At 41.4% G+C, this 24700-nt stretch overlaps 3 protein-coding genes across 7 annotated transcripts; 2 read left to right on the top strand and 1 right to left on the bottom strand.

The window, feature by feature from the left end:
* Nucleotides 1-208: 208 nt before the first annotated feature.
* hsd17b14 (hydroxysteroid (17-beta) dehydrogenase 14) lies at nucleotides 209-4699 on the top strand. 5 transcript variants are annotated; one of them, XM_040043280.1, is made up of 9 exons: nucleotides 209-298; nucleotides 557-595; nucleotides 722-819; nucleotides 973-1039; nucleotides 1146-1237; nucleotides 1659-1763; nucleotides 1844-1911; nucleotides 2632-2728; nucleotides 4193-4699. In XM_040043280.1, exons 1-9 carry the CDS (start codon nucleotides 229-231, stop codon nucleotides 4337-4339), a joined length of 783 nt encoding a protein of 260 aa, XP_039899214.1. In that variant the 5' UTR covers nucleotides 209-228; the 3' UTR covers nucleotides 4340-4699. The 5 variants fall into 5 exon arrangements, with proteins under 5 accessions (XP_039899214.1, XP_039899191.1, XP_039899217.1 ...); XM_040043257.1 differs by having other exon boundaries at nucleotides 213-459; nucleotides 557-599; nucleotides 690-819; XM_040043265.1 differs by having other exon boundaries at nucleotides 214-298; nucleotides 557-599; nucleotides 690-819.
* On the top strand, nucleotides 4443-18123 carry bcat2 (branched chain amino-acid transaminase 2, mitochondrial). The gene is made up of 11 exons (XM_040043216.1): nucleotides 4443-4996; nucleotides 7079-7150; nucleotides 7601-7801; nucleotides 8109-8219; nucleotides 11467-11586; nucleotides 11716-11879; nucleotides 14685-14827; nucleotides 14935-15020; nucleotides 15416-15556; nucleotides 15802-15876; nucleotides 16837-18123. Exons 1-11 carry the CDS (start codon nucleotides 4979-4981, stop codon nucleotides 16876-16878), a joined length of 1173 nt encoding a protein of 390 aa, XP_039899150.1. The 5' UTR covers nucleotides 4443-4978; the 3' UTR covers nucleotides 16879-18123.
* Nucleotides 18124-19483: 1360 nt separating this feature from the next.
* ifi35 (interferon-induced protein 35) lies at nucleotides 19484-24700 on the bottom strand. Its single transcript, XM_040043226.1, has 10 exons — nucleotides 24593-24700; nucleotides 24230-24256; nucleotides 23955-24029; nucleotides 22541-22699; nucleotides 21931-22047; nucleotides 21701-21845; nucleotides 20945-21054; nucleotides 20677-20860; nucleotides 20390-20496; nucleotides 19484-20271 (listed from the first exon to the last, which is right to left on the bottom strand). Exons 2-10 carry the CDS (start codon nucleotides 24242-24244, stop codon nucleotides 20059-20061), a joined length of 1125 nt encoding a protein of 374 aa, XP_039899160.1. The 5' UTR covers nucleotides 24245-24256; nucleotides 24593-24700; the 3' UTR covers nucleotides 19484-20058.

Raw genomic sequence — 24700 nt, 5'->3', positions numbered from 1 at the left:
GATGGTTTCTAAGGAAGATGACATCAGCTTAGGGCGGCTAAGTTAGTGGCACCCAAGCACAGATGTCCAGACACAGTTGAAGTAAAAAGGAAATTATTATAAAAGTTCAAGAACCCTCTCTAGAGCTAGTTTTCTTGTGAATGTATAGATTTCCTACTATCCCTGTCCTCCTGAACGCAGCAAAGCAAACCGCATGATTTTGTGGCACTTTGAACTTTACAAACAAACATGCTGACAGCGGCTGATCGTTTCTGCTGGCGGCAGAGGAGTCCTGCTGTGATGACTCCGAGCAGACAAAGTAAGAAGTAACCGTTATTAGCCCGCTGTTTGACAGCAGCGCCGCTTTGCGTCACATTATCATCGTAACCGCAGACAAAATGTCCCTCCGCTACTACAACAAAGTGGCTGTTGTCACAGGAGGATCCAAAGGGATTGGCAGAGGGATTGTCAGAGTGTTTGGTATGAAAATGTCTTTATTTATGCTGGCAGTTTGCGCATGCAGCGAGGAGTGGCGCACTGAACATTTTTGCGTCTTTTTTTTGTTGTTCTTTTATAGTGGAAAACGGAGCCAAAGTGGCGTTTTGTGGAAGAGAAAGTTAGTAAGGCTGTTTTTATTCTGCTACTTTGTAAAACAGTTACACGATTTCACTTTTAGCAGCATATATGAAAAGAAAAATAATGGGGTGCAGTGTTTTGCGGCATGATCAGACGTGTCTCGTAGGTGCAGCAGGTGAAGCTTTAGAGGCGGAGCTTAACAAGACCGGGCCAGGCTCGTGCAAGTTTGTCAGAAGTGACATCTCCAAGGAAGAAGACATAAAGGTGAAGTGCAGCTTTGTGGGTGTATGGTCTGAAATGGAAAGAGTCACATGATCACATGATGATCACATGATGATCTCACTGAACTCAGAGAGTGACTCCTGCATTCACTGCGGATGTGTATTTGTCATTTGTTGGTTCCTCTTGTCTCTGCAGAGGCTGATTGCAGTCACAGTGGAGCAGTTTGGTCACATCGACTGCCTGGTCAACAACGCAGGCTGGCGTGAGTCTTTTGTGTGTGTGTTGTTGTTTTTTTACTAACAAGGAGACATGACAACAAGGCTGTGTTGCTTACTGTCTGTTTTTGTGTTTGAAATCTTCCTCTTCAGACCCTCCTCATAAACCCACTGACGACACCACAGCAGAGGAGTTCAGAGACTTGTTGAATCTGAACCTCGTCAGCTACTTTTTGGCGTCTAAAGTACGTTTTCACAGCTTTGGGTGCAAATAATTTCTGTCTTCGGTGGTAACAAAGACAGTCCTTAAGGATTAAAGTGATACATTTAAACACTGATGAATGAAATAAATAAAAAATAACTTTATTTGAAAACGACAGGCGGGAAAACAATATAGGAAAAAATGTTTTCAGTGGTCTTAAAAGTACACAAGAATACCCCTAACATGGAATCTACCCTTTCCTTGTGTCTACAGACCACCTGTAATATCACTTTTGAGTTTCCAGGATTTTTGCATTGACTGATTGATTTTAGCCAAAGCCAGTCTGACTAACTAATAACACATAAACCCTTCACACTTTTCATTTCTGTTTGAGCTCTTGGAGTAATCGAAACATTATGTATAGAGGATCTTTGCACCACCTGAAAGTCTCGCTCTCTCTGCAGTATGTGTTACCTTACCTACGAGAGCGCCAAGGAAACATCATCAATATTTCCAGTCTTGTGGGAACTATTGGTCAGAAAGATGCTGCACCGTATGTTGCCACAAAGGTGAGCTTCTTTCCTCGTTTCCTAAATTTCAGCCCTCTGCCCAAAAGAATAGTATTGTAATGTGATGTTTTCTCCACAAGGGGGCGATCATTTCCATGACAAAGGCAATGGCAGTGGATGAGAGTCGCTACAATGTGAGAGTCAACTGGTGAGGCAAACTGGCATCTGCAAAAAATCCCCCCCCCCCAAAAAAAAAAAAAAAATGTTTCTAGGGAGAAGATATATTTTCAATCTCCAGATTAAATTAATTGGATTTCAATTTAATCACAAGGATAAGATATAAAAATGTGTTATGCTATTAATGAATCGCAGGGGACAGCTTGTGACTAATATATTCAAATACAGTTACCTTTGTGTGCTTTATATAGAGTTAACTAGGCTCATCCAATGGTTCCCAAACTAAGGGTTGGCCTCTTTAAATGGTCCCAGTATCAGTCTGAGGGGTTGTGAGATGGTTGATAGGAGCAGAAGTCAGAAAAACGTAATCTGTATTTCTTATTTGGACTTCTCTTCAGTCACTGCTGTCTGTGATAACTGCCACAAACCATAAAGCCCAACTTTCTGATATCAGCCCACCCCCCCCCCTTTTTTTTAAACTTAATTTCGTAGCCATTGATAAGCTCTGATTCACTATTTGGGCTTTTCTACAGTAGACAGTTCAAAATTACACATTCTGTTCTCATAAATCCACAAGACAAAGATACCAAACAACTATAATTACACAGTGAAATAAAAAATGTGATTCTGATAAATAAAAAGAAGAATTCCGATGTGATATAAAAACTGTAGAGATTCTACAAGTATTTCATTTCCTTTAATCTAATAATGCCTTTCTTTTTCTAATCGGAGTGTCTGGCTTTTGTTGCAGCATTTCACCAGGTAACGTGATGACACCTCTGTGGGAGCAACTAGCAGCACAGACACCAGACGCAGCTGCCGCCATTAAAATGGGGGAAAATGCTCAGGTACGTTCAGGAAGGTGTTCAGAAGCCGTGCAGATTATGGGGGCTGGTTAGTAGTGAAGAGTTGAGTTATGCAAAGTCATTAATGAAAAGTTATTAAAATGTAATAAAAATGATCCGTGCCATCATCAAATCACAAAGAATCTCCACATTGGATCAGGGCAGCGAACGCCTCTGGTGCTGTTGGTCAGCAGGCTGCTGATGGAAACTGTGCTACTGTTGCCTGAAAACAATGGAAGAGGAGAGGAGGAAGGTGTGTTAGGAGGCAACGTGAGTGAGGGAAAGGCAGGAGTGTGGAGGTCAGAGATAGGGGCTTAATGTGAGGAGCTAGCTGATATGAAGGAGAGAAGGAAGGCGGATATTTTTCAGAGCAAGTGTCTGACAGAGATGAGAGTCTGCAAGGTGGTGTCATGGGAGATTGTAGCTAGGCAGCATGAGATAGAGACGAGGATCAAATGGTGGAAGTTGAAAAAGGAAAAATGTAAAGAATTCAGAGAGGAATGTCGACAGCTCTGGCTGGTAGGGAGGAGTTACCAGATGATGGGGAAGGCTGAAGTGATGAGGGAATGAAAACAAGGACACTTGGGAGAGGAATGAGAAAGTATTGGAAAGTGTTCAAAGAGTTTGGCAGAGAAAAAGCGGGATAGTCAAGAAGATGCAGGCAGCTGATAGGAGTACTTGGAGGCTAGGTGTACAGCAAACACAGGTGGCAAAGGAGGAAAAGGCTTTTAGTGAGTTGTATGTGAGGCAGGACACTAAGGAAGGAAACTTTTATTGGTTCGCTAGGCAGAAAGATTGAGCTTGAAAGCCAAAAGTGCAACAGGACAGAGAGTGGAAGTTGCTAAGATTTTTCACCGGGAATTACCAGGATGGACATTATTAGAAATGAATACATCAGAGGGACAACTCAAAGTCTGAGAGGCAAGGCTGAGATGGTTTGGACATGCCCATAAGAGGAACACTGGATATACTGGAAAAAGCTAAACTAAACTGCCACACACTGGAATCTCTCTGTCAGGCAGTCAGCATCGACGCCTTCAGTCTTGGATCGCAGCTGAACGAGTTTGTGTAACAGGCTGCATTTTTTCCATTAGAGGTTTCCTTTGATTCAGGCAAGAAAACCTGTTTGAAGCTGACGCAATACAAGAGGAGAAACTAGACAGCCACCTCCTTTTAGTTTCGCATTTATAGAAAAAGAGTGAAAGACAAGTTTGTTTCAGTTCTTTAAGTGTTGTTGTTGTCTACATGTTTTGTTAAATTAGGATCTGTCATTTTCACACTTTTATTACGCCTGTTATCTAAATAATGGAGGATAGGAGACCCTCTGTTAAGCCTCTGTCGCATTAGGAGGTTTGTAGTTTTCCCTGTTCATGAGTTGAGAAAGCTGAAATTCAAAAGGAATTTACCCAGTGCACCCAGAAATATGCAGTCTAGGACTGAGAAGTGACACACTTTCTTCTCCAACAGCTCATGGGTCGAATGGGGACTGAGGCTGAGTGTGGACTGGCTGCTTTATATCTCGCTGCCGAGGCCACTTTCTGCACCGGGATTGACCTGCTGCTCAGTGGAGGAGCTGAACTGAACTACGGCTTCAAGAGTCAGATCCAGTCCTAACAATCCTGAGTGTCCTTGTGGTGGAGATATGTGCAAATGTGCTGGTTACATGACTAAAATGAATATTAAATAATTTTGGATATAAGGAAAGCAATTATATTAATTGATTTCAACTAGTTTGGTGCTTGAAGTTGAAAATTTAAAGCTTAGAATTTTGGCATCCTAACCTTGAAACTGGACCTGAACCACTCCCCTATGATTAGCCAATCAGCACTAGCCTCTCTGACCTATAATAACCTGCTTTCGCCTACCCCAATCAGAGGTTTGTTTGTTTTTTTGTTTTTTTTTCCTCTTCCCTCATGCTTCCAAGGACTTCCTGAATGAGACTGCTGACCAATAAAACCGGTCATTACAACTGCAGAGCTAATTATTACATTGATTTGGGTTTTTTTTAATACACTAACATCGTTGTGTCGTTATTCTGAGACGTGTAATTTTTTCTGAATTATTAAACTGGTAGAAAAGGTGAATAGAAGATCCTGAATATTTCAAAGTCGACACACGCTGCTCGTATCCTGACGCTTCTGGGTTCAGGGAGAGCAAGAAGGTCTCGTATTTCAAAGCGGAACGCAAGCTGACTTGGAGCGTTTGTTTCCACACGGACTAACAAAGTTGTTTATCATCACTGGCGTAGCGGAGATGGCAGCCCTCCGGACGGTGAGTCGATTGTCTGTGTGCTGTTTATTACCAGGTTGCTGTGATGTTGTGGGTAAATGATTAACCTGAATGGGCGGTAAGGTGGCCGGTAATCATTAAAGAAGATAAGAGGCCAGTAAAACATCCTGGCCCACTGCTACTGGAGAATTCGGCGCGAGCGCGGAGCGTGGCAAAATTGTACAGCATGGAAAAGACCAAACTTAATGCAGAAATGTGGAGATTTTATGTCTTCTGCTTATGGTCAAAATAAAAACACTCCAAAAAATACTAAGAAGATGCAATTGTTAATCTTAAAGGCGGTTAACAAATTCGGCTCACTTAGAAACGAAAAAATTGTATGTTTTTTGGGATCATTTGTTTCTGCTTAGGAACTTTGAGGTTTTCATGCGTGACGTCTTGTTTTTGGTCCGTCTGTCTTGTGCGTCGACTTAAATATTAAAGGGCTTTTAGTTGATGCACATTTACAGAAAATGCAAAGTGTCTGTGTACATTGCTACCACGTTATTACTCTTGTGTTTTACATGTAGAATGAATAGAATAAGTTACTTTCCTGCTGTATTAAATGCCACAATTGAATGCAAGAAACTAAATGTTGCTTTGGGAAATGGGGATATATTTCATTCATCAGGTTTGTGTGTGGCAAAAATCAACTCGGGGAAAAAATATAGCTAAGCTCTCATTGTGCAATAAAGACAAAATCTTGCATCATCTTTACGCCAAAATGCTTGCCTGGGCTCCATTGTGCAGAAATTATGGACACGAGGTGATAATTATATTGTCTGTCTGTAATGTCAGTGGTTTAGCTCTTTGACCTTCAAACATGCCAGAACTGGCCTGTCAGGTGAGCTGCCCTGTGGCCCTTTATCAATGCCAGCTGTCATCTACCAAATATTGGAATTAGATTTTAAACTTCTTTAAATGTTGTTTCAATTGTATGCATACAATTAACAACCCAGTACTTATTAGTTTGGTAAAGTTAAAACCATTTAGAAGCACAACCTGGATGTTTTAGCCCTGTATCCATTCTGCTTTTTTAAATATTTAACTATTTTTCCAAATGTTTCTACTGTTTAACATTGTTTTTATTGTTAGAAAGAATCTAGTTGTGTATATTAATTATTTACCCAATATTTAACTGATATTTAATCATTTATTTCAACACACTTGTTAACTTTAAACGCAATCATTTACTAACTGGTTAACTTTTTCCTAGTCATGATTTAGCAGTCAAATTGTAATTTCTGTTTTCTTTCTTCCCTGAACTTGTCAGGCTAATTATTTCCATTTAGTCTATGGAAGCTGTCGATGTGCTCCCAGTGGTTCAATTACTCAGGGCTCCAAATTGCTGCTTCATACCACAGAGGGGCATTTGTGTGATGACTATATATGAAAGACTCCGTGCTGTTCAGTTGGCAAAATTAAAATCAGTTAAAATATGGGAAACCCAGCACCATATTAAGAAAGGTAAACTAAAATGTGAAATTTCAAGAGTTTAATTAGAAGATTGCTTCCATAAGTATTAAACTGCCAGGACAGTTGATCTTAATACGGGTTAAATAAGTAAAAGTATAATATCCCATCCTGTCTTACCCCAGGGCTGAATTACCTTTGGATTTCTCATGTTACCTTGCGTGAACTCCAAGTATGAATGCCAAGATCTACAAAGCCAGTTAAGGAGTGGCACTGATAATTTATGTACCTAAACTAATGATAGGTTTTTATGAAATAAGCTTTTATGGTTGGCTGTTGCTGTCTTCTTATTTTGAAGCCCTTTGTTGCCCACATAATATCATTCTGCAGAGAGCACCCTGCACATGTGATCTGATTCTGGTTACAGCTCTTACGACTGTCTCCTTCTGGAATGTGCAGACAACATGATTGGTGCTGAGTCACACACACCCCTCAGAAAAAAAACAATATTGCACATAGTCTTCCTGTGTGTTCCCAAACGTGGATCAATGATTGTCACCTGGAAATCAGAGCTTAAACTGTTATCTGTTAACTTTTTGAAACTTTTTGATGGGTATTTAAAGAAAGCTGCCACATCATCTCGCAAAGAGTTTCATCATGCATTCCTTGCAGGCACTCCATGGACGACGACTTCAGACTTTCCCCTTTTCCTTCGGCTCGCTGCGGTTCGCCAGCTCCTTTAAGGTAATGAGGAAACCGTTAACATTTTCTTTTTTCACCAGGTGAGACCTTGAATTACAGTCTGGCGAGCCTGTGAATGGCTGGTTTGGTATGGAGAACATGATGGTAACAGAAAGAAGAAAGTAACGTTCATTAGAGGGATTTGTCTCTTTAGCTTGGTCGAGTTGCTTTTTATTTACAGTTTCTTTCCATTTCTGTGTCCCCCTCACTATGTGCCTGTTGTAATTATTTAATTCAGTTTAATTTAACCTGTTTAATTGTGTCCAAGTAATCTGTTAACCCTTACCTGACTATGTTTAACCACCACCAATTGTCCTTTTGCTTATACTGTGTCAATAACAGCAATTTCAAAAAACACAATCACTGTTGTCGTCGCTTGCTCTGCTCTTGTCCGTCTCCTTCCTTCTTTTTTTCTCCACCCGTGTCCGGCTCGCCTGTCCGTCTCCATCTCAGGCAGCAGGTCTCACCATTGAACGCAACACAGAATGCAAGCCGAAGCCCGAGCCCTCCACGCTGCTCTTCGGCAAACAATTCTCTGACCACATGTTGACTATCAACTGGTCGGAGAAGGGTGGCTGGGAATCTCCTCAGATCAGACCTTTCCAGAATCTGTCGCTGCATCCAGCTAGCTCTGCCCTGCACTACTCCATAGAGGTAAAGAGCACTCTGCCAACGTGCAGTACATAAACATGCATGATATTTTCACTGGGTGCAGCACCCTCTGCTGTAGTGTAACATATAAGTGAGCCAGTAGACCAGGAACTTGTAATAACAGCCAATGGCTGACACATATTGGCCAATGAAATGGTTAGGTATTGTCCTCTCACCTGATAATTTGATGAATATCAGTGCCAGAATGGGCTTAAAGTCGCCATAACCATTCAGTAAAAGGGAAACACTGCCACATTCATCTATACCTACATAGTAACTAACAAAAGTTATTTGTTTCTACCTTCTCCAGCTGTTTGAAGGCATGAAGGCGTACCGTGGCGTCGACAACCACATCCGCCTGTTCAGACCCATGCTGAACATGGAGAGGATGCATCGCAGTGCAGACAGGAGCAGCCTTCCTGTGAGTTTGCACACCATCAGAAACCTTGACCCTAATATATCATAGACTGTATATAAAAGATGGATACCATCCATTGATTTTCAGGATACTCTTTCCAGATCAATAGGTTATGAACATGCTAACCTTTGCTGTAAATGTGGGTATTTAAGGTGTCTGGTTGTTTTCTTGGTGGTTCTATTTTTTTTATCCCTGGAGGCTGCTCTTTGCAATATATATTGATATCAGTATTTTGTTTGTCCTTCACACAGTATATCATTTTAATCAGAGTGGAAACGCCTCAGAAAAGCGATTTTAGACCATCATGAGACACTGAGGCCTTATTCAGAGAGACTGTGGCACAGCATGACAAAGCGCTGCTCATTCTTTGAAGCCAGTCAGCGCAGCGAGGCTGCTGAGCACACGGACGGCTCTGGCAAAAACACACAGCGTGGTCTGGTAGAAAAGTTGATCCAGGCTTTTTTAATCCTTCATCTGGCAGCAAGTCAAGTGTCACGTTTTCTCAAAGCGAAGCCACATTTCTGCCCAAGATAAAATAGATAGGAGATAAAAGATCAGGTTGATGAGCATTTTCTCTTCATTCCCAAAATGTCAGTTACACTTGAGGAAGTGAAACAGGTAAAATACATATTACAACACTGCAACCAGATTTGTGGGAGGGGTTGGATTAAACCTTATTAGGGAAGTGCCAAAAATTCCTCTTGCAGGAAGAATGCTGGTCATTCATTCTTTGGAGTGGAAAAACTCCATGATTCAAACTGGGTCTCAAACTTGGGTCTCATCGCCTTTATGAGCTTTAACCTCACCCTGTGTTGCTTTATCTCAGTGCTGCTGTTGGTCTAAATGTGCTGTCAAGGATCTAAAAAGCTCAAACTTGAGTATACTTGTAGAGAAAACTACATTTGGCTGCTCCCTTGCCTTAGACTCACTACACTCGGGAGATGTGCATGTTTGATTTGGCAGGGTTTTAACCCGCCTGATGCAACGCCAAAGGGGATTTGCGTCTATGCTGGAAACGAACTAAAGCTTTCCACCACCACACAGGAATAGGTTATCTTTACAGTTTCACAAACGTGTTTTTTACACACCCTCCTGATGTCCTGGTACCAGAGTTCACACTTCATTATTGTGAAACTGTTTCACAGGGGAAACAAACTTTGAGTATAACTAAGATACTGTGAGTATGCAATATATATGTATTTGGAAGAGTCTTGAAAGTGTCACGCTAGAGGTGGGCGATATAAACGATATACGATAGAAACGATATAAATTTGGCCAACGATAGAGAGTTTGACTATATCGCTCTATCGATGATGTCATCAAGCTGCGCCTGTTTTGGTCGAAAGCGTCGCAGCGGCTGCAAAGAGATGAAGCACTTTTGAAATATGGGGAAAGCCAAAAACTGCGCTTCCTCCACTTCCGTAACATTGATTCATTAATGTTGAATTCTCTCGCAGCTGCTCTATTCCCATGTTGTTGCAGTATATTAATAACTAACCTCGTATTGTGGATGAATAATCTTAGTTGTTCTCCTGACTGAAGTTTGGCCCGTGTATAGCATCCTGCTATGCGATTGCATTTGTCCCTGACCACCAGAATCCGTCACGTTAACTTTTATCGAGTGGAAAAACGTTGGCGTTCATCCTCCAGCTTCACTGTGCTAATGTTATGCTAGCATAGCTGTGTCGCTAGCAATCACGTAGCACAACATTATATACCAGGTAGTCCAACTTCAGTAACCCTGCAAACGCCGCTGCTGTTTAGTTTCCTGTCTTCATTTATGTTGGAAGTGGTAGCAGAGCTGTACGTTTGAATTAGTTTCAAAAATCTCTCAGTCAGAACAAGGTATGAAATGTTTAGGTGTAAACTAGCGAGCTAACTTCCTGTTAACTTCTAACTCCGTTAAATTTAATAAATTCTGTTTTCATGGATGCATGGATGTTAAACTTAATCGTTACACCCGATAAAGCAGCAACGCTGATGATTTAATTAAAGATGAAAGAATTTAGACCGTTTTTAACTCTTAGTGTTCGTTTGGGACCTGAAGGGGACGGAGTTTTGGACCCAGATTACTCCGCGAAGCTCCTCACTACGGCAGCCGTAATGCTCTGACAATCCATCAAAACATTTTTTTAACAGATTTCTGCACGCCAAAATCGGTTCGAGGTCAGTAAGCACAACCAGAATTCATACATAAGGCACACTCTCAATTTTTGAGAAAATTAAAGGATTTTAAGTGTGCCTTATAGTGTGGAAAATACGTTATACAGAAGAAAAGAATATATCGCGATATATATCGTTACTGCACATGCTTCAGATTATATCGCGATATGAATTTTAGGCCATATCGCCCAGCCCTATGTCATGCTATCTAAAGCCTTCTGGAGAACAAGACTTCTGTTTGTCTTTCTGTTCTGCCTCCAAAGGAGAGCCTGGCTGCTGTTGGAAGTAAAGACAAACGGGGAGGATCGTAGATACTGAACATGTGGGCTCAGCTGTTTTCCTATTTATGCTTTATTCTTTTACAATAAATGTTTATGCCCTCTAGAATCCATCACTGACACGTCATGAATAAATTAAGCGAGAGAATTATAATGTTAATTTGTGACACTCGTTTAATTTTTGTGTTTTTGTGTTGAAAAGATTTTACCCCATGTATATTTCTCCAAAGATAGGATATTCTTGTGTTACTGCAGCCAAAAAATTAAGTACAGCTTATAATAAAGTAGAATACAGAAATAAAATATAAGAAAATTTGGGTAAAAAAATATGCAAAAGAAGAAAGACTCTCAGTAAATAAAAATCTAAATAAAATGCAGTCACATGCTTTGTAAAATGTTGACTACATAAAGGATAAATAATAAAGGATCATTACATTTAATCTAATCTACATTTAAATTTGGTCATTCCAGCACCAGCAAATGTCAGCATTAAAGAAGCTCAGTGTGATAGAGTGCAGGGTGAAAATACACTGAATGATGATATGAGAGAACAGGTAATTCTCTACTATACAGATAAGATGGCTTATAAAGTGAGTGCGTGAGGTAATGACAGCGATCAGTATCTGTCCTCGTGGCTGCCAAGATGAAACCGTCTGCCGGAGAAAGTAAGTAGTGCAGAGAGCGCGGGAGTAGATGGATAAGAGTTTGTAAGCAACCTCCTCTCCACCACAGCCAGAGTCATTTGGATGATATTATATTAGCCAGATTAATGGTGAAAGCTTACTGTTGAATGTCTTTTCCCTGTGCAGCTGTTTGATAAAGGAGAACTGCTGGAGTGCATCAAGAAGCTGGTGGAGATCGACAAGGAGTGGGTCCCCTACTCCCAGGATGCCAGCCTCTATATCAGACCCACTTACATTGGAACCGAGGTGAGCTTTAGTTTCACTAAAAGGCCTGTGCAGGTTCCACGTCAGCCAGGTTAATTAAATCAGGATGTGCTTGAAATGTCCTTCTCCTCATTAACAGTCTCCTCTTGTCTTTTCTTACCTCACATCCAGCCGTCTCTTGGCGTGTCTCGTCCAGGAAAAGCTATGATCTTCGTCATCATCGGCCCAGTCGGGCCGTACTTTTCAACGGGGTCCTTCAACCCAGTGTCCCTGCTGGCAGACCCTGCGTTTGTGAGAGCTTGGAAAGGAGGTGTTGGGGCCTACAAGATGGGAGGGTAAGTTTTTACCCTTAAGTGTGCATTTGGTGTCTGTCTTGCTGTGGTTATGAGTCGATTTTGTGCATAAAAAGAACAATTCAACACAATTGAGTTTGAAGGACTTCTGAGAGAAACCGGTAAACAAAGTTGAAACTAATTTACTGACGATATGGAACCCAAACAAGCAGAAAGAAGTATTAAAAAAAAACAGTATAAAATACATTTTTAAAAAGTATTTTAAAAAATCGGAGGCAGTTTACCAGCTTCACGGCTCTGTAATGTTCAGGTGGACTTTCTGCAGTGCTCCACACCACAGCGGTGTTTTCATTCAGCAGTGGATCTGGATGGAGCCCAGCTGTGCAGATTATTCACTTTCCTGGTGGAGATGAGAAAGCCGGCCTGAGTGTCAAAAAGGAAAGAGCTTGTGTGATATTTTAGGAGGTGTATTTGCATTAAAATCAGCCTTAAAATATTCAGCATTAACCGTACAATGGCTTCAGCTGGTACATTAATGGTCTGGACCATCACCTGTGCTTTTGAAAACATCTGCAGTTAGGTCAAAAATAATCACGAGACTGAGGAGACAAATCGGCGTTCCTATAATCTCCCCTGATTCCATGCAGCCTCTAATCACGGCCCTGCTTCCACATGACCCTGCTGTCCTACATCAGCACCTGCTCGGCTCCGGCGTGATTACGTAACACCGCTGAACACCCACTCGATTCGCTAAGCCAACAAATCTGCTCTCCTCCATCAAAGTGGAGTAAACACTTCAGCTGTCGGGCCTGATTTAGCAGCAGTAGTCACATGACTCCAGTGGAGCTGAGAGTAATTCGGTGGGCTTACGTTGTTTGTTACCTCTGCTAAGGAGTTTATTTTATTGGTTACTTTTTAGTACAAGATATGGCAAAATTTAACTTATATCTTCACATATTCATATCAAACTGAAATAAGAAACACTGTGAAATATCATCTCAGTGCTCTGAAGAAAATATCAGAAACTAATCCAGATCCAGGTTTCCTTTTAGATCCCAGGACTCACTTCATGCATGGTCTGAAGGGAATTTTCAGCCTAGCTGGAGGTTTCTAGTCTGTGTAGATTAAGAGCTTTGCAGTGTTGTTTAGCTGATTGTTTAAATGTTATTGTGCATTTACTGGTACAGAAAGTAGAGCCTGATTGATGCTGACGTTTTAGATATGATCACTAAAGCCAGAGCACATCAGTCGAGCAGTGTAGTTGGAACTGGACTGTGATTTTTATACTAGACAAGCAGATAAAATCCTTTATTAAAGCTATTTGTTTTTATCATTTGAGGCTTTTATCCAGAATCAAATCCATTTTATCTTTGAAGATTTGTGAATGTCTCATTCGTGCTTTCATCACAACGTGTCTGCACTGCTGCTTGAAGGCGTTTCACCTCTCGTTCGAGACGTTTCCTCAGTTCTAAGACGAAAGGTGAAGAATTCAGGTATTTAAGCCCTTGAGGGAGTTTTCACTTAAAAGGGTTTTTGACCCACTATTGATTGTTTGCATCACCACATGAGGTGTGAAAAAAGCTGTGGGTCATTATCAGCTGAGGTTACAGGTGAAACCGTTGTGAGACCTTGCCTCACCTTATCATGTGTGTTCGAAGAAGGTCGTTCGCAGTGGGCATAGATGGCTTCTTTCACTCTCCTTTCAAACCATCTGTGTTCTTGGTCCAAAATGTGAACGTTTGCATCCTCGAAAGAGTGACCTTTGACCTTTAGATGCATATGTACACCTGAGTCTTGTCCCATCGAGGTGGCTCTTCTATGTTGTGCCATGCGTTCATGGAGTGGCTGTTTAGTTTCTCCAGTGTAGATGTCTGAGGGACTCCTCGCTGCACTGCACACCATACACTGTGTTGAACTCATGGAGACATATTTCAAAGCACAGAGCTACAGCTCTGCTACGTCAGTCGAGCCGGTTTGCATTTCTGCATTCCTGACATTAAAGCAGAATATCACAGAGGGCTGTACGTCAGGGTGTCTGTATCCTTCACTCGAAGCTAATGCAGCTTGAACTTAGTGACGCTCAGAAAGAGCTGGCAGCCGAGCACAACTCAAGGCTGGGTTCTTAACACCATTGTTCATTGTTTATTGTTGTCAATCCAGAAACGATTGCGGTTCTGTGGTTCTCACGATGTTCCTTCTAACAGTCGTGACATTAACAGGATGCTTCCTCGTCAGCACAAACACCTTTTCTTTGGGTGCTGGTGCCTGTGCACAACAACGGTTGCTCTGTCATCATTCTTTGGACTGAAAACCTGACATGTCACCGTGTCTTCCTCACTTCTTGAAATTAATTATTATTGGATTGTGTGACTTTACTTTGGTTACAGGTTGTGATCTTGGCGGTGTAAGGCTTGTAATTGATGACTAAATATGTTATTTAAATGAAAAACGAGGAGAGAAAATCTGCTAATACTCTTGTGTTCATTTCAGTCTCTGTGGAGGATGTTGTGGAGTTTTATTTGTAAATCACCGGTGCTGCATGTTGGCACTGATGTCTGACCCGTCTTGTCGACATCAGCAGTTTTCATTTATTATTTGCATGTTGTATCTTGCTTCTTACCTGCGTGCTTCCTGCCATGCAACACACCTACACGAGTCACCCTCAGAATAGCCCCATTCATAGATGTATGGCCCCACTACCACTGACTGCCACCTGGTGTGCAAAACATGCATTACACCAAAACAAATGCAAACAAGAAATGTGTTTTTATATTATGTTTTTCAGTCCAAGCCGCTCTGTTCATATGTAATAAATCAGGCTGTCTGTCTTATTTAACTTCTTTCCAGTAACTACGGCCCCACAATAGCGGTGCAGAACGAGGCAGTGAAGCGAGGCTGTCAGCAGGTCCTCTGGCTGTATGGACAAGATGAGGAGATCACCGAGGTCGGCACCATGAACCTCTTTATCTACTGGACCAATGAGAAAGGAGGTCAGATTCTTTTAGTTCATATTTGGTTGTTTTTTTTCCCCCTGTCATCTTTTTATTGTTCACACAGTTTAAAACTGCTCTTGTGAATTTTTCCTCTGTGGATGCAGAGAAAGAGCTGGTGACCCCGCCGCTGGATGGCATTATTCTCCCAGGAGTGACCAGACAGTCGCTGCTGGACCTGGGAAGATCCTGGGTAAGAGACCGCTGTTAGGTCAACAAGACAGCTGCCTGAGCCCCGCCCACACTGAAAGTCCAGCACAGACGCAGGACAAGCAGAAATAGAACAAAAGGAGTCTCATTTTTAGTCTGAGTCTTAGTTATTTTGTAGCATCCCAGTGCTTGCTAGCATTTCCCAGCATGATGTTCAGTGGTGTCATTTTTTTGCAGACGAGCGTTTCCTAGTTTCAGAAATTGTCTTGAACAAATTATTTTGGTTGGTCGGGCTTCTCCGGGTTGCCAGGTGGGAATTTAATGAGGCATTCCAGCTGAAAGATTACGATTGGGATTTCCAACTTCTACCTTTGAATGTAGTGCAGCAATAAAAAAAATAAAATTAAAATAAATTCTTTCTTTGTGTGTTTCTGTCAGGGAGAGTTTAAAGTCACGGAGCGGACTATGGGCATGAAGGAGCTGCTTGGAGCTCTGGATGCCGGGCGAGTCCTGGAGGTGTTTGGTGCAGGGACGGCCTGCGTCGTCTGCCCCGTCGGCAGCCTCCTCTACAAAGGAAAGGTGGGAGTTCATCTCCTGGTTCTGATGCTGCTTATTTTTCATGAGTAATAGTGACATTGCGGGGTTTCCTGTGGCCCATTATCAAACATGAATATTTAATTTTTCTGCTTTGCTGAGTCATCAGGCAACATTTGTGGACAAATAATCATGTGGAAAGTGTTCATTTTTAAATATTCATGTTTGACGGTGTGAGGAATCCATGGAAATCACCAATAACGTCAATATTTCCTTCTGTTTTCTCTCAGATGTACCAGATCCCCACCATGCAGAACGGTCCAGATCTGGCCAAAAGGTTCTACAAAGAGCTTACTGATATTCAGGTAAGAGCGTCACAACATTTATATCCCAAATCTAAGTATTAGGCACTTGGAGCATCTTTAAAGTGATCAAGGGAACTTGAATGCTGCTGCTTCCAAGTGGCAGCAAGAGGGAACTGAAAAATACAGGGTCCAGATTCCTAAAGTGTATCCACACGAAGGCAGAAATGTGTAGTATTTTCATTAGACCTCTTCTGCACACTGTTCTCTTTCAGCAAGGCATGCGCACAGATGTGCAGAATTATTAGGCTTCAGATTAAATTTAGTGTATGTAAACAGAACCAAAACTCCAAACGTGTGCATGCTGAGTCACAAGAAGCTATTGTCTATGCATACTCTCTCACCCACAGAATAGAAGATGGACGTAGCCACTGTGGCATGTGAGCAGTGAGCATATTATAGACAACTCTCCTTTTAGTCGTAGAAGGACCAATGTTTACAAAAGACTTCAGGTTCTATTAAATATTTAACTAGAACCCGAGCCTATGAAGTCACTGAGATCACTGAGCACGGACGATCAAATTCCCATAAACATCAACTCTTTGCAGCCAGAGAAGTCGCCCCCTGCTGGCCATTAAAAAGAACTCTGGCTTAAAGCTCTTCTGCACTGGCTACACTCTTTAGGCCTCAGGGCTGTGCCCGTTTAGTTTATGTGAGGGGAAAAGACACAAAACACACCCATGCATGTTTTGTTTTTCTTTAACACACCCGACCTTGATGTCGATCAGTGCGACAGATATTCTTCGTTCTCAGATCAATAATCAGTCAAACATGATATTGAAAGAGTATTTATTTATGATTTGTTTTATGACAGTCTGCTATTGGAATAACAGCACTTGTTGCAGGCCTAGCTTATCCTGTGACTTTCTATATGTGAATTCATTTTCTTTTTCACGCCCACATTTCCTTCCTCTGTATTTATTCGTTTCCCTCTCCTCTTTTGCTTCCTTGTGTTTCCTGCAGTACGGACGCACACCAAGTGAATGGGCTCCACTGGTTGTTTAAACAGCTACTTTGCACATGCCGGTTGTATCAACATTTAATCCGCTGATTTCAGTTTGGGACAACCAACAGCGACCCATCCCCTCCCCCCGCACCCACCGCACTCCTTTCATCCAATGAATGCACTCCTGCTTCGTCACTCGGGGACACAGACGCCTCTCTCTTCCTGTCTTTTTGGACACCTTTCACGGATGTTACTGTCTCAGAAAACCAGTTGGTGGTTTGAATGCAGTACTACTAACGGCGACGTTTGCCGATATCAAATCCGAAGGAAATTTTAATTGTTGGAGGAGAAAAAAGAGATTTTAAATATTAACATGATTCACAGCATTAATACAGACTAAACTTCACTCAGATGCTCGTACTTTCATTTTAATCAGCCCAGCATTAACAAACAGGCACAAAGTTTGACACGTTTCAGGTGTCGTAGTCACAAGCTACAGGTTTGTATTTGGTGTTTAAGACTTTGGTAGTCACTGTTACTCATCAACAAATGAATTAAGGTGAATGTCACAACAGCAGTTGATATTAGCTCGTGGTATTTAACCTAAAACCTTTAACTGTTACATGTGAGTAGCCAAAACTGGAATAGCCAACCTTGTAAGGATGTGTTATTTCTTATTGTCGTGTACTTGGCGAACTGATCTGTAATTTTTCATGGGGCCACGTCGCTTGGACACCAGAGTTTGCACTGAGCTTAGTTGTAACATCTGTGTGTGACTCGGCCTTTTAGAAAATAATCATGAGTGGGTTTTAATGTTTGTTGGTTTTATTTGTAAAGACTTTGACAGCACAAAAAAAGATTTGAGCAAGCAGCAGCACGCACAAACAGAAGGACTGCTGAACGCCGACACGCTGCAGACGAGAGAGACTGTTAGATGCTGCACTCCTGAGAAATACTGTACGGTAGCAAATAGACTTGTTATTTTAGAGAGTTTTAAATTGTAATTTTCCCTCCTCGTTGTGATGTGAAATTCGGATGACTGTCTTCCAGAGTACTTGACTGTGTCACCATGTGTTTAGCTGTGACTTTCTCTGCTATATTTGTACACGCTGTAAGTCTCCTCTGTCCAAGTGCCTGATCTGTCTGTCAGCTTCTTCTTCATCTGTCCATTTAAAGCTGCTGATTTTGTCTTTAGGGGATGTAGCTGGATATGTAAAGCAATATCTGTTTTGTTTTTTAAATGTGCTGTTAGCTTTATTTGGCTGTTTTTGTTTTTACAATAAAGCCAGGTTGAGTTCAGTGGGTCCTTTTGTTTGTTTGTTTTTTTTTTTAATCATCTGTATTTAAATTTAGCATTTGATTAAAAGTTCTTCTAGATGATATTAATAATAATCATTTAATCAGTGTTTTGGTGATGAATTCATGATTTAAGCTTTGTGGTGTGACTGAAGGAACCATTAGAAGATGGGTACACTGTGGTGAGCAGCAATACTCAGGCTGTGGCGATCAAACAGAGATGCAATCCCTCACACTTACAGCACCATCAGCAGCATTAACAAGCAGTTGAATGTGTGCACCTGATAAAGTGGCTGGTGAATGTCTGTCGTGTTATTGTGCAAAGCTTTTGCGTTCTGTAAGACAAAAACAGAGTTGGAACAATTCTAACAAGCTTGAAAGTCAATGTTTGCTGTGACCGTCTTTATTCCTCAACACATCCTGAACTGTCGTAGGTGCGCGTTCTTGTGATTTCTTTAAGTAGTCTTCAGAATGAATTCTTCAGGCTTGTGGCCGGACATTCAGACCTCTGCAAGTTGTTCCATCCTGTCAAGATGATCTCATACGTCCAGACTCCGAGGAGGTCAAACCCTGATGCTTTCCAGATGGATCAGAACGTGGTACTTTTCTGTGTTTGTAATTCCATCAATTTTGACAAAATCTCCAAGACCACAGGCTGAAACCACGACAGAGGCTCCATTGTGTTTACAGATGGCTGTAGACGCTTGCTGTCGTACGTCTATTGTGCCTCGTCTGTAAATACTGACAAAGATTAAACCAAATATTTAAAATTTGGATTCTTCACTCCATCAGATCTTTTGCCACATATTTTCAGTCCAGTTCTTGTGTAATTTGGAATATCTCTGACTTTTCCCCCACTTTCCTTAAGAATAGCCTCTTCACAGCTGCTCATCTACAAGAGCGTTTGTGTCGAGGCTTCAGTGAGCAGTAGATGGACCGGCTGAAGGTCCAGATCTCTCAGGTCTTCTGCCAAGTCTTTGCTGGATTGTCTTTTTCCCTTAAAACATGGCATCTGCTGTCAGGGTTTTTTTTTTAATTTTGTTTTTCCCCTCCACTTTTTTTAGTTTGTAATTTTAAGGACAGACTGCATGCACAGCATGTTTTCAGCTAAAAACTCTGGGAAATCCTTGTTGGTGCAAAATTACAATTTCGTGCTTGTCAGAGTTATCTTTGGCATCTTTTGTGGTTGATCTGAAAAAATGGGAACAAATTACTGTTTATGTGACAGGCTGCTAGTAACAAAGTGCCTAAAGACACGGTGTGAAATTGGCTTTATAAGTTGCCTTTTTATCTTTGGATAATTTAATTGGTCAGGGTTATCTGTCCACTATCAAATACAAGCGTGTCAAAAAGCACCAAATGTCCAAAGAGGATTTTCTCACAATTAACTTTTATTCTTTTATGAATACAATAAAATGGAGCCCACGACATCCAACAAGGCAATCTTCTTAAAAATAAGTAATTCAGTTGCTTTACATACAGAAATCCAGACGCTTCTCCAGTAACTAAAGATGGACGCCGCCATCTTTTTCACAGAAAGAAAAAAATGAGATATGGCACAACTACTAAACTTTTCTTTTTCTATTTTAGCAGGAAAAAAACTTCATTTCATACAGTTTAATATTTTACATTTGTCTGCACTAAGACTGGAAATTGTTTCATAAGCAGTTTATGTAAATGCAATATAATCAAGATGTATTGCATGACTATAATACCACAGTATTTACCCAGGTTAAATACTTTATAGATACACTTTCACTTGAGTCTCTGCAATCATAGAAAAATTACCACCCACTTTTTCTGACGCCAAAAATCCCCTTTGAATAATAACTTTTATAAATTTATGCTGACTTCCCTCATGCAAGGGACAAAAACAAGTTCCGGTCCTCATTTCTGGTAGATGATATTAACCCTGAAGCTTTGTCGAAGCAGCAGTGGTGGATCTACTGTTCCTCATCCTCAGAGTCTGGTGTGACGCCTCCAAACACAGCAGAGGTGTGCTCTCCCAGCGGGTTGTAGAGGAAAGCTTCGATTTCTCCCCCGCCGTTGGTGTTTTTCTGGAAGTGGATTTCTAGCAGGTCCTGCAGAGTTTCCCGCTCCATGATGTCGGGTATTCCTGTCAGCATTACCGCCCGAGGACACTGCGTCATCTTGGTCTGATGGACGATCCACCACACACACACGCAAAACACACAAAACCCTCAAATTTATTAAAATATATTTTATTAGAATTTCAGTAAGAGCAGATACAGATAATCTGATAAATGCGCTTACCTTCAGGTTTGAAATTTTCCCGTTGAGGAAAGGCGTCACTCTCACTGTGTGCTTCTTCTTTTGGACACTGAAGTCATGGAACTCATTTTGTACCACACGTTTGGCAACTAATACAAAAGAAACAGTCCATCAGCTGGTGGTCAACAACAACAATCCTGATTACTCTTTATATGCACAGCTCAGAACATCATAATCCACCAAACACAGAGTTATTCTTGTCTCTACGATGAAGTTTCATTTAAACAAACTGTGCCCTGTGACATGAGGGTAAAATATTCGATGCTCACTGTTGTTCTCCGCAAACGTGAGGACCACCGTCTCAGAGTCAGACAGGTATTCACAGTCCACCACCTCACCGCCTCCATTTTTAGTTTTGGAGAAATGGATCTCCAGCTTGTCCAGCAGAGTGCCGGTCTCCATTCTGGGCAGGTTGGAGATTAAAATACGCTGAGAAGAAACCTCAGAGTCGATCTGCGGGAACAGACGGGACACGTGAGCAGATCAGCTAAACCTGGGCCGACGCCATCTTTGATTCGCTGTGGTCGTTTGTTTTACCTCCACCAGCTTGGGCAGCATCAGATGAACCGGCCTGGCCTCCACTGTGATGCTGCACTCTCCTCCCAGATCCACCTGATGCTTCTTCAGTTCCAGAATCTTCCTTGCCACTGGAAAATGAAACAGAGAGAGCCGGAATTTTAAATTTTAAATTTAATTTATATTATTGTAAATAGCCGAAAGTGATGATGAGAGCCTGAAGATTCATCTTGCAGATTATTTATTTCATTTTGGAGCCCTAATAATCTAATAATAAAGAACTAATAATTTTATTTGGCTCCAGTTTAAAGCCAAATAAGATGCAAAAAGCATCTTCCTGCTTGCAGCTTAGTAGCTGGTTTTGAAAAGTGACATTAGGCCCCCTAGTGGCTCAGTTTTGCCCTGCAGCTGAAGGTAGATACATTTATCAACATACTTTTTGAATTTTTCTGTTGAATGTGGCACAAAAACGTGAGTGCGAGCCATCTACCTGCTGTTTAAGCCACCTACAGAAGGTTAAAGGGGGAGGAGCTAAAGCAGCTTGTTTAATTTAGAAGTCCTGCACCAAGCCCCAAAGTAAGAAAAATAAAGATTATTTTGAACAGCAAATCACGCAAAGCTCCTCCGGTACAGTGCACGAATAAAAATATGGAAATTAGCATTTTAATACTTTATGCACACTTTTTAATGTTTCTGTTAAAAATAAGATATAATCACCTGCTTCCTTTTAACAAACGCAGATAAATCTAAACCACGCCAGTGCTGGCAAAAACTCACCGACTTCCTCCTCGAAGGTAATCAGCGCCGTCCCGCCATCCATCGGGTAAACGATATGTGGCTTCATCTCAAACTCTTGCTTGTTGTTTGCATTTCCAGTCGCTCCCTTGAAGACCACGTCCCTCTCTGGTACAGAGGTGAACACCTGAAATCAGCAGGTACAGGTTAACGGGGTGAGGTCACGGCGTGTCGGGCTGCAGAGGGGGGTGTGTCCCGTCAGGTTAACGTACGTCGGCCTGTTGCATCAGGTGCTTCTTATTGGCCTCTTCATCCTTAATAGCAGCATTAGTTTCCTTGAGCTCCGCCACCAGTTTGAGCTCCTCCTGCTTTAGCAGATCCAGCTTCGACTAGAAGACGCAGAAATCAAAAAGCATTTGAAGTTTTGTGGGATTCTAATGTGCTGTTTTCTAGTGATTCAGTTTTTTAATTTACACTGTTAGGAAAGCAATTACAAGTATTTACATTCACTCAATATTAACAATAACATGTACTATTTTGTTAATTGTTGTTTAATGCCATTGCGTTGCTTGTCCTATTGTTAATATATATTTTTATGAGTTATTGTCACTTAAAAATTTCCATTTCATATTTAACTCCCACCTTGTTTTCAAAGGCGCTACCTTAAAATTCATGGAATAACTATCATCTGTCCCCTTCACTCCTTGTTTCCTTCCTGTTATTGAACCTCTGCCATCTGACCAACATTTTTCCCTTGAGGGGAAGTGCAGTGAGGAAATTCCTTGGGTTTTACTCTATACTTATTCGCAGTGCTTTAAATGGTGGTGGAAAAACTCAGAGTAACACTGAGAAATAAGCATGTTTATGTCACACATGCTTTACCTTTTCATTGGCTAGCTGGTCTCTGTAGGAGCGTTTGTCAGCTTCCAGATCCTGGGTCAGTTTGTCAGTGCGGTGTTTGAACTGCTGCTTCAGATCTCGCCGGTCTTGTATAGTTTTAGTCAGCTCCTTTGTCTCCTCCACCAGCTGGTCATGCTTTTTCTGTGGACACAGAGGGAGAGCTGAGTCCAGGCTGTTGTTATTATTGATGTCTAATCAGCATGACATGTAACATCTCTTTAAACACGAACTTTTGTGGTTGTATTTTGTGCAGAACAACAGAACAACTCTTCTCGGAGTTTAATAAATGTTAAAACAGTTATTTTAATAACACATAATCTCTTCTGAGTTCTGTTCTTCTGCTCCTAATAAATACAGCATGCTTATGCTGTGTATATGTATTTCAGCCTTTATTTAACCAAAACTGAATCTGTGTGTGAGCATTCAGCTAAGATAGACAGCAGCTCAATCTGCAGTGTTTACAGAACAACACACACACACACACCTTTAGTGGGAGTGTTTCTGATTTTAAAGCTGAACCTATGGTCAAAGGCAGGACCTGGACAGAGACATGCAGTGGACCTCACACACCTGCACATTCAGTTTTCTTTTCACCCGAGCGCCTGCTGGTTATTGTAAACATTTCTCCTGTTTTGTGTTAAAACACCAGAAACAGAATTGCTGCTCATCTCATGCAACATACGTTAAAGTCTCCTTTACATTATGTCTACATTATTATACTCTTCCATTTTTGACCCATTAAGCCATGAAGGTTTAATTAAATTGTATGATTTCGTGATAAAAGCGTGTTCCCTCCACAGCGTGGATGAACGAGAACTTGGATTCAGAATGCTAACTTGCAGTTTTTTGAGAAGTTTGATATACGTTTGTGATCATATGATGCAAAATGTGCACTCTTGATCTTTCTCGTAACAGTAAATAATATTCCCAAAATGTCCAGGATGCAGATCGGGACTGACTCCAGAACTTTAACCACTTCTATGTTTGGCGACACCACCCCTGTGGTAAAATGTTCATGCAACCTCTTGGGTAATAGTGCTCCATACTAAACAGGACTAATCACACAGCCTCTTTAGTGGAGGTAGAAATCACAAGTTGGAGAACTGGACCTGACAGAAAACATGAAACTTGTGTATGTTTGGAATGCCTGTCTCAAAATAAAAAAGGTTTTGAGTCTGTTTTTTGAATATACACACATATGTAACTGATCTCAGGTCAGCAGGTAGCTTGTTCCACAAGAAAGGACCACAGTAACCGAAGCACCCGCAGCATACTTGGATCTCATTTTAGGACTGGGTTGTATTCAGAGACATATGAATAGTTTAGGAGCCCTGCGTGTAACTGGAGGTAAACTGCCCAAGTGTAATGAAGCCGCACTCATAAATTCTCAATGCACCTCGTAGTTTTTGATTGAAGCCTTAATCCCCTCCAAGGTGTCCTCGGATTGTGAATCCGGAACCAGAGAGAAGTCCTGAAACACAACATGGAGACACGGAATGCCGGAAGGTAAGTAAACGCCTTACACTCAGGCTGTGTAACACAGTGGGTTAATAGATATCTTTAACACACTTAATAAATGTTGGCAGGGAGAGCAGCATTACGCGTGTGGTTTAAAACGCTTTGATAATAACGACAACAACAACAACAGGAAGAAGCAAAACGAGCTCTCACCTCGTCTGACGACATAGTGAAAGTAACCTGGAAAAAAAGTTTACAAAACATTACAGATGTGACACACTGTCACTCACTTGAACAGCCAAATGAGGTTTTTAACAGAGGATCGACACAGACTGAGAGTCAAACAGCTAAAACACAGCTCAAGTAAACTTCACAACAACAAAATGTACCGCAGGCCTGCTTTAAACCACACACAGATGACATCTCAGTAAGTTGAATTACTCTGAACCTGGAAATAAATCACCTAAATCAAGCCTCTGATGAAAACTCCCACATTTCACCCACATTAGATATGAATTTGCGTGTTTTTATCAAGGTTTATTTCTTATTTAAAAAAAGCAGCCGCAGTGAACCTACCTCCTCCCGACGATCACTGCTCCGAACTCACACTCGTTCTTTCAGTTTCTCTTTCCCCGCAGGAGGATCCCCTGCGTCTTTACGTATAATTAATGCCGCGTCCCACCA

Source organism: Simochromis diagramma, unplaced genomic scaffold, assembly GCF_900408965.1.
Source record: "Simochromis diagramma unplaced genomic scaffold, fSimDia1.1 OVJJ01000321.1, whole genome shotgun sequence".
Taxonomy (NCBI): domain Eukaryota; kingdom Metazoa; phylum Chordata; class Actinopteri; order Cichliformes; family Cichlidae; genus Simochromis; species Simochromis diagramma.
The sequence above is the reverse complement of the archived record's forward strand: the minus strand, read 5'-3'. Positions and strand labels throughout refer to the sequence as shown.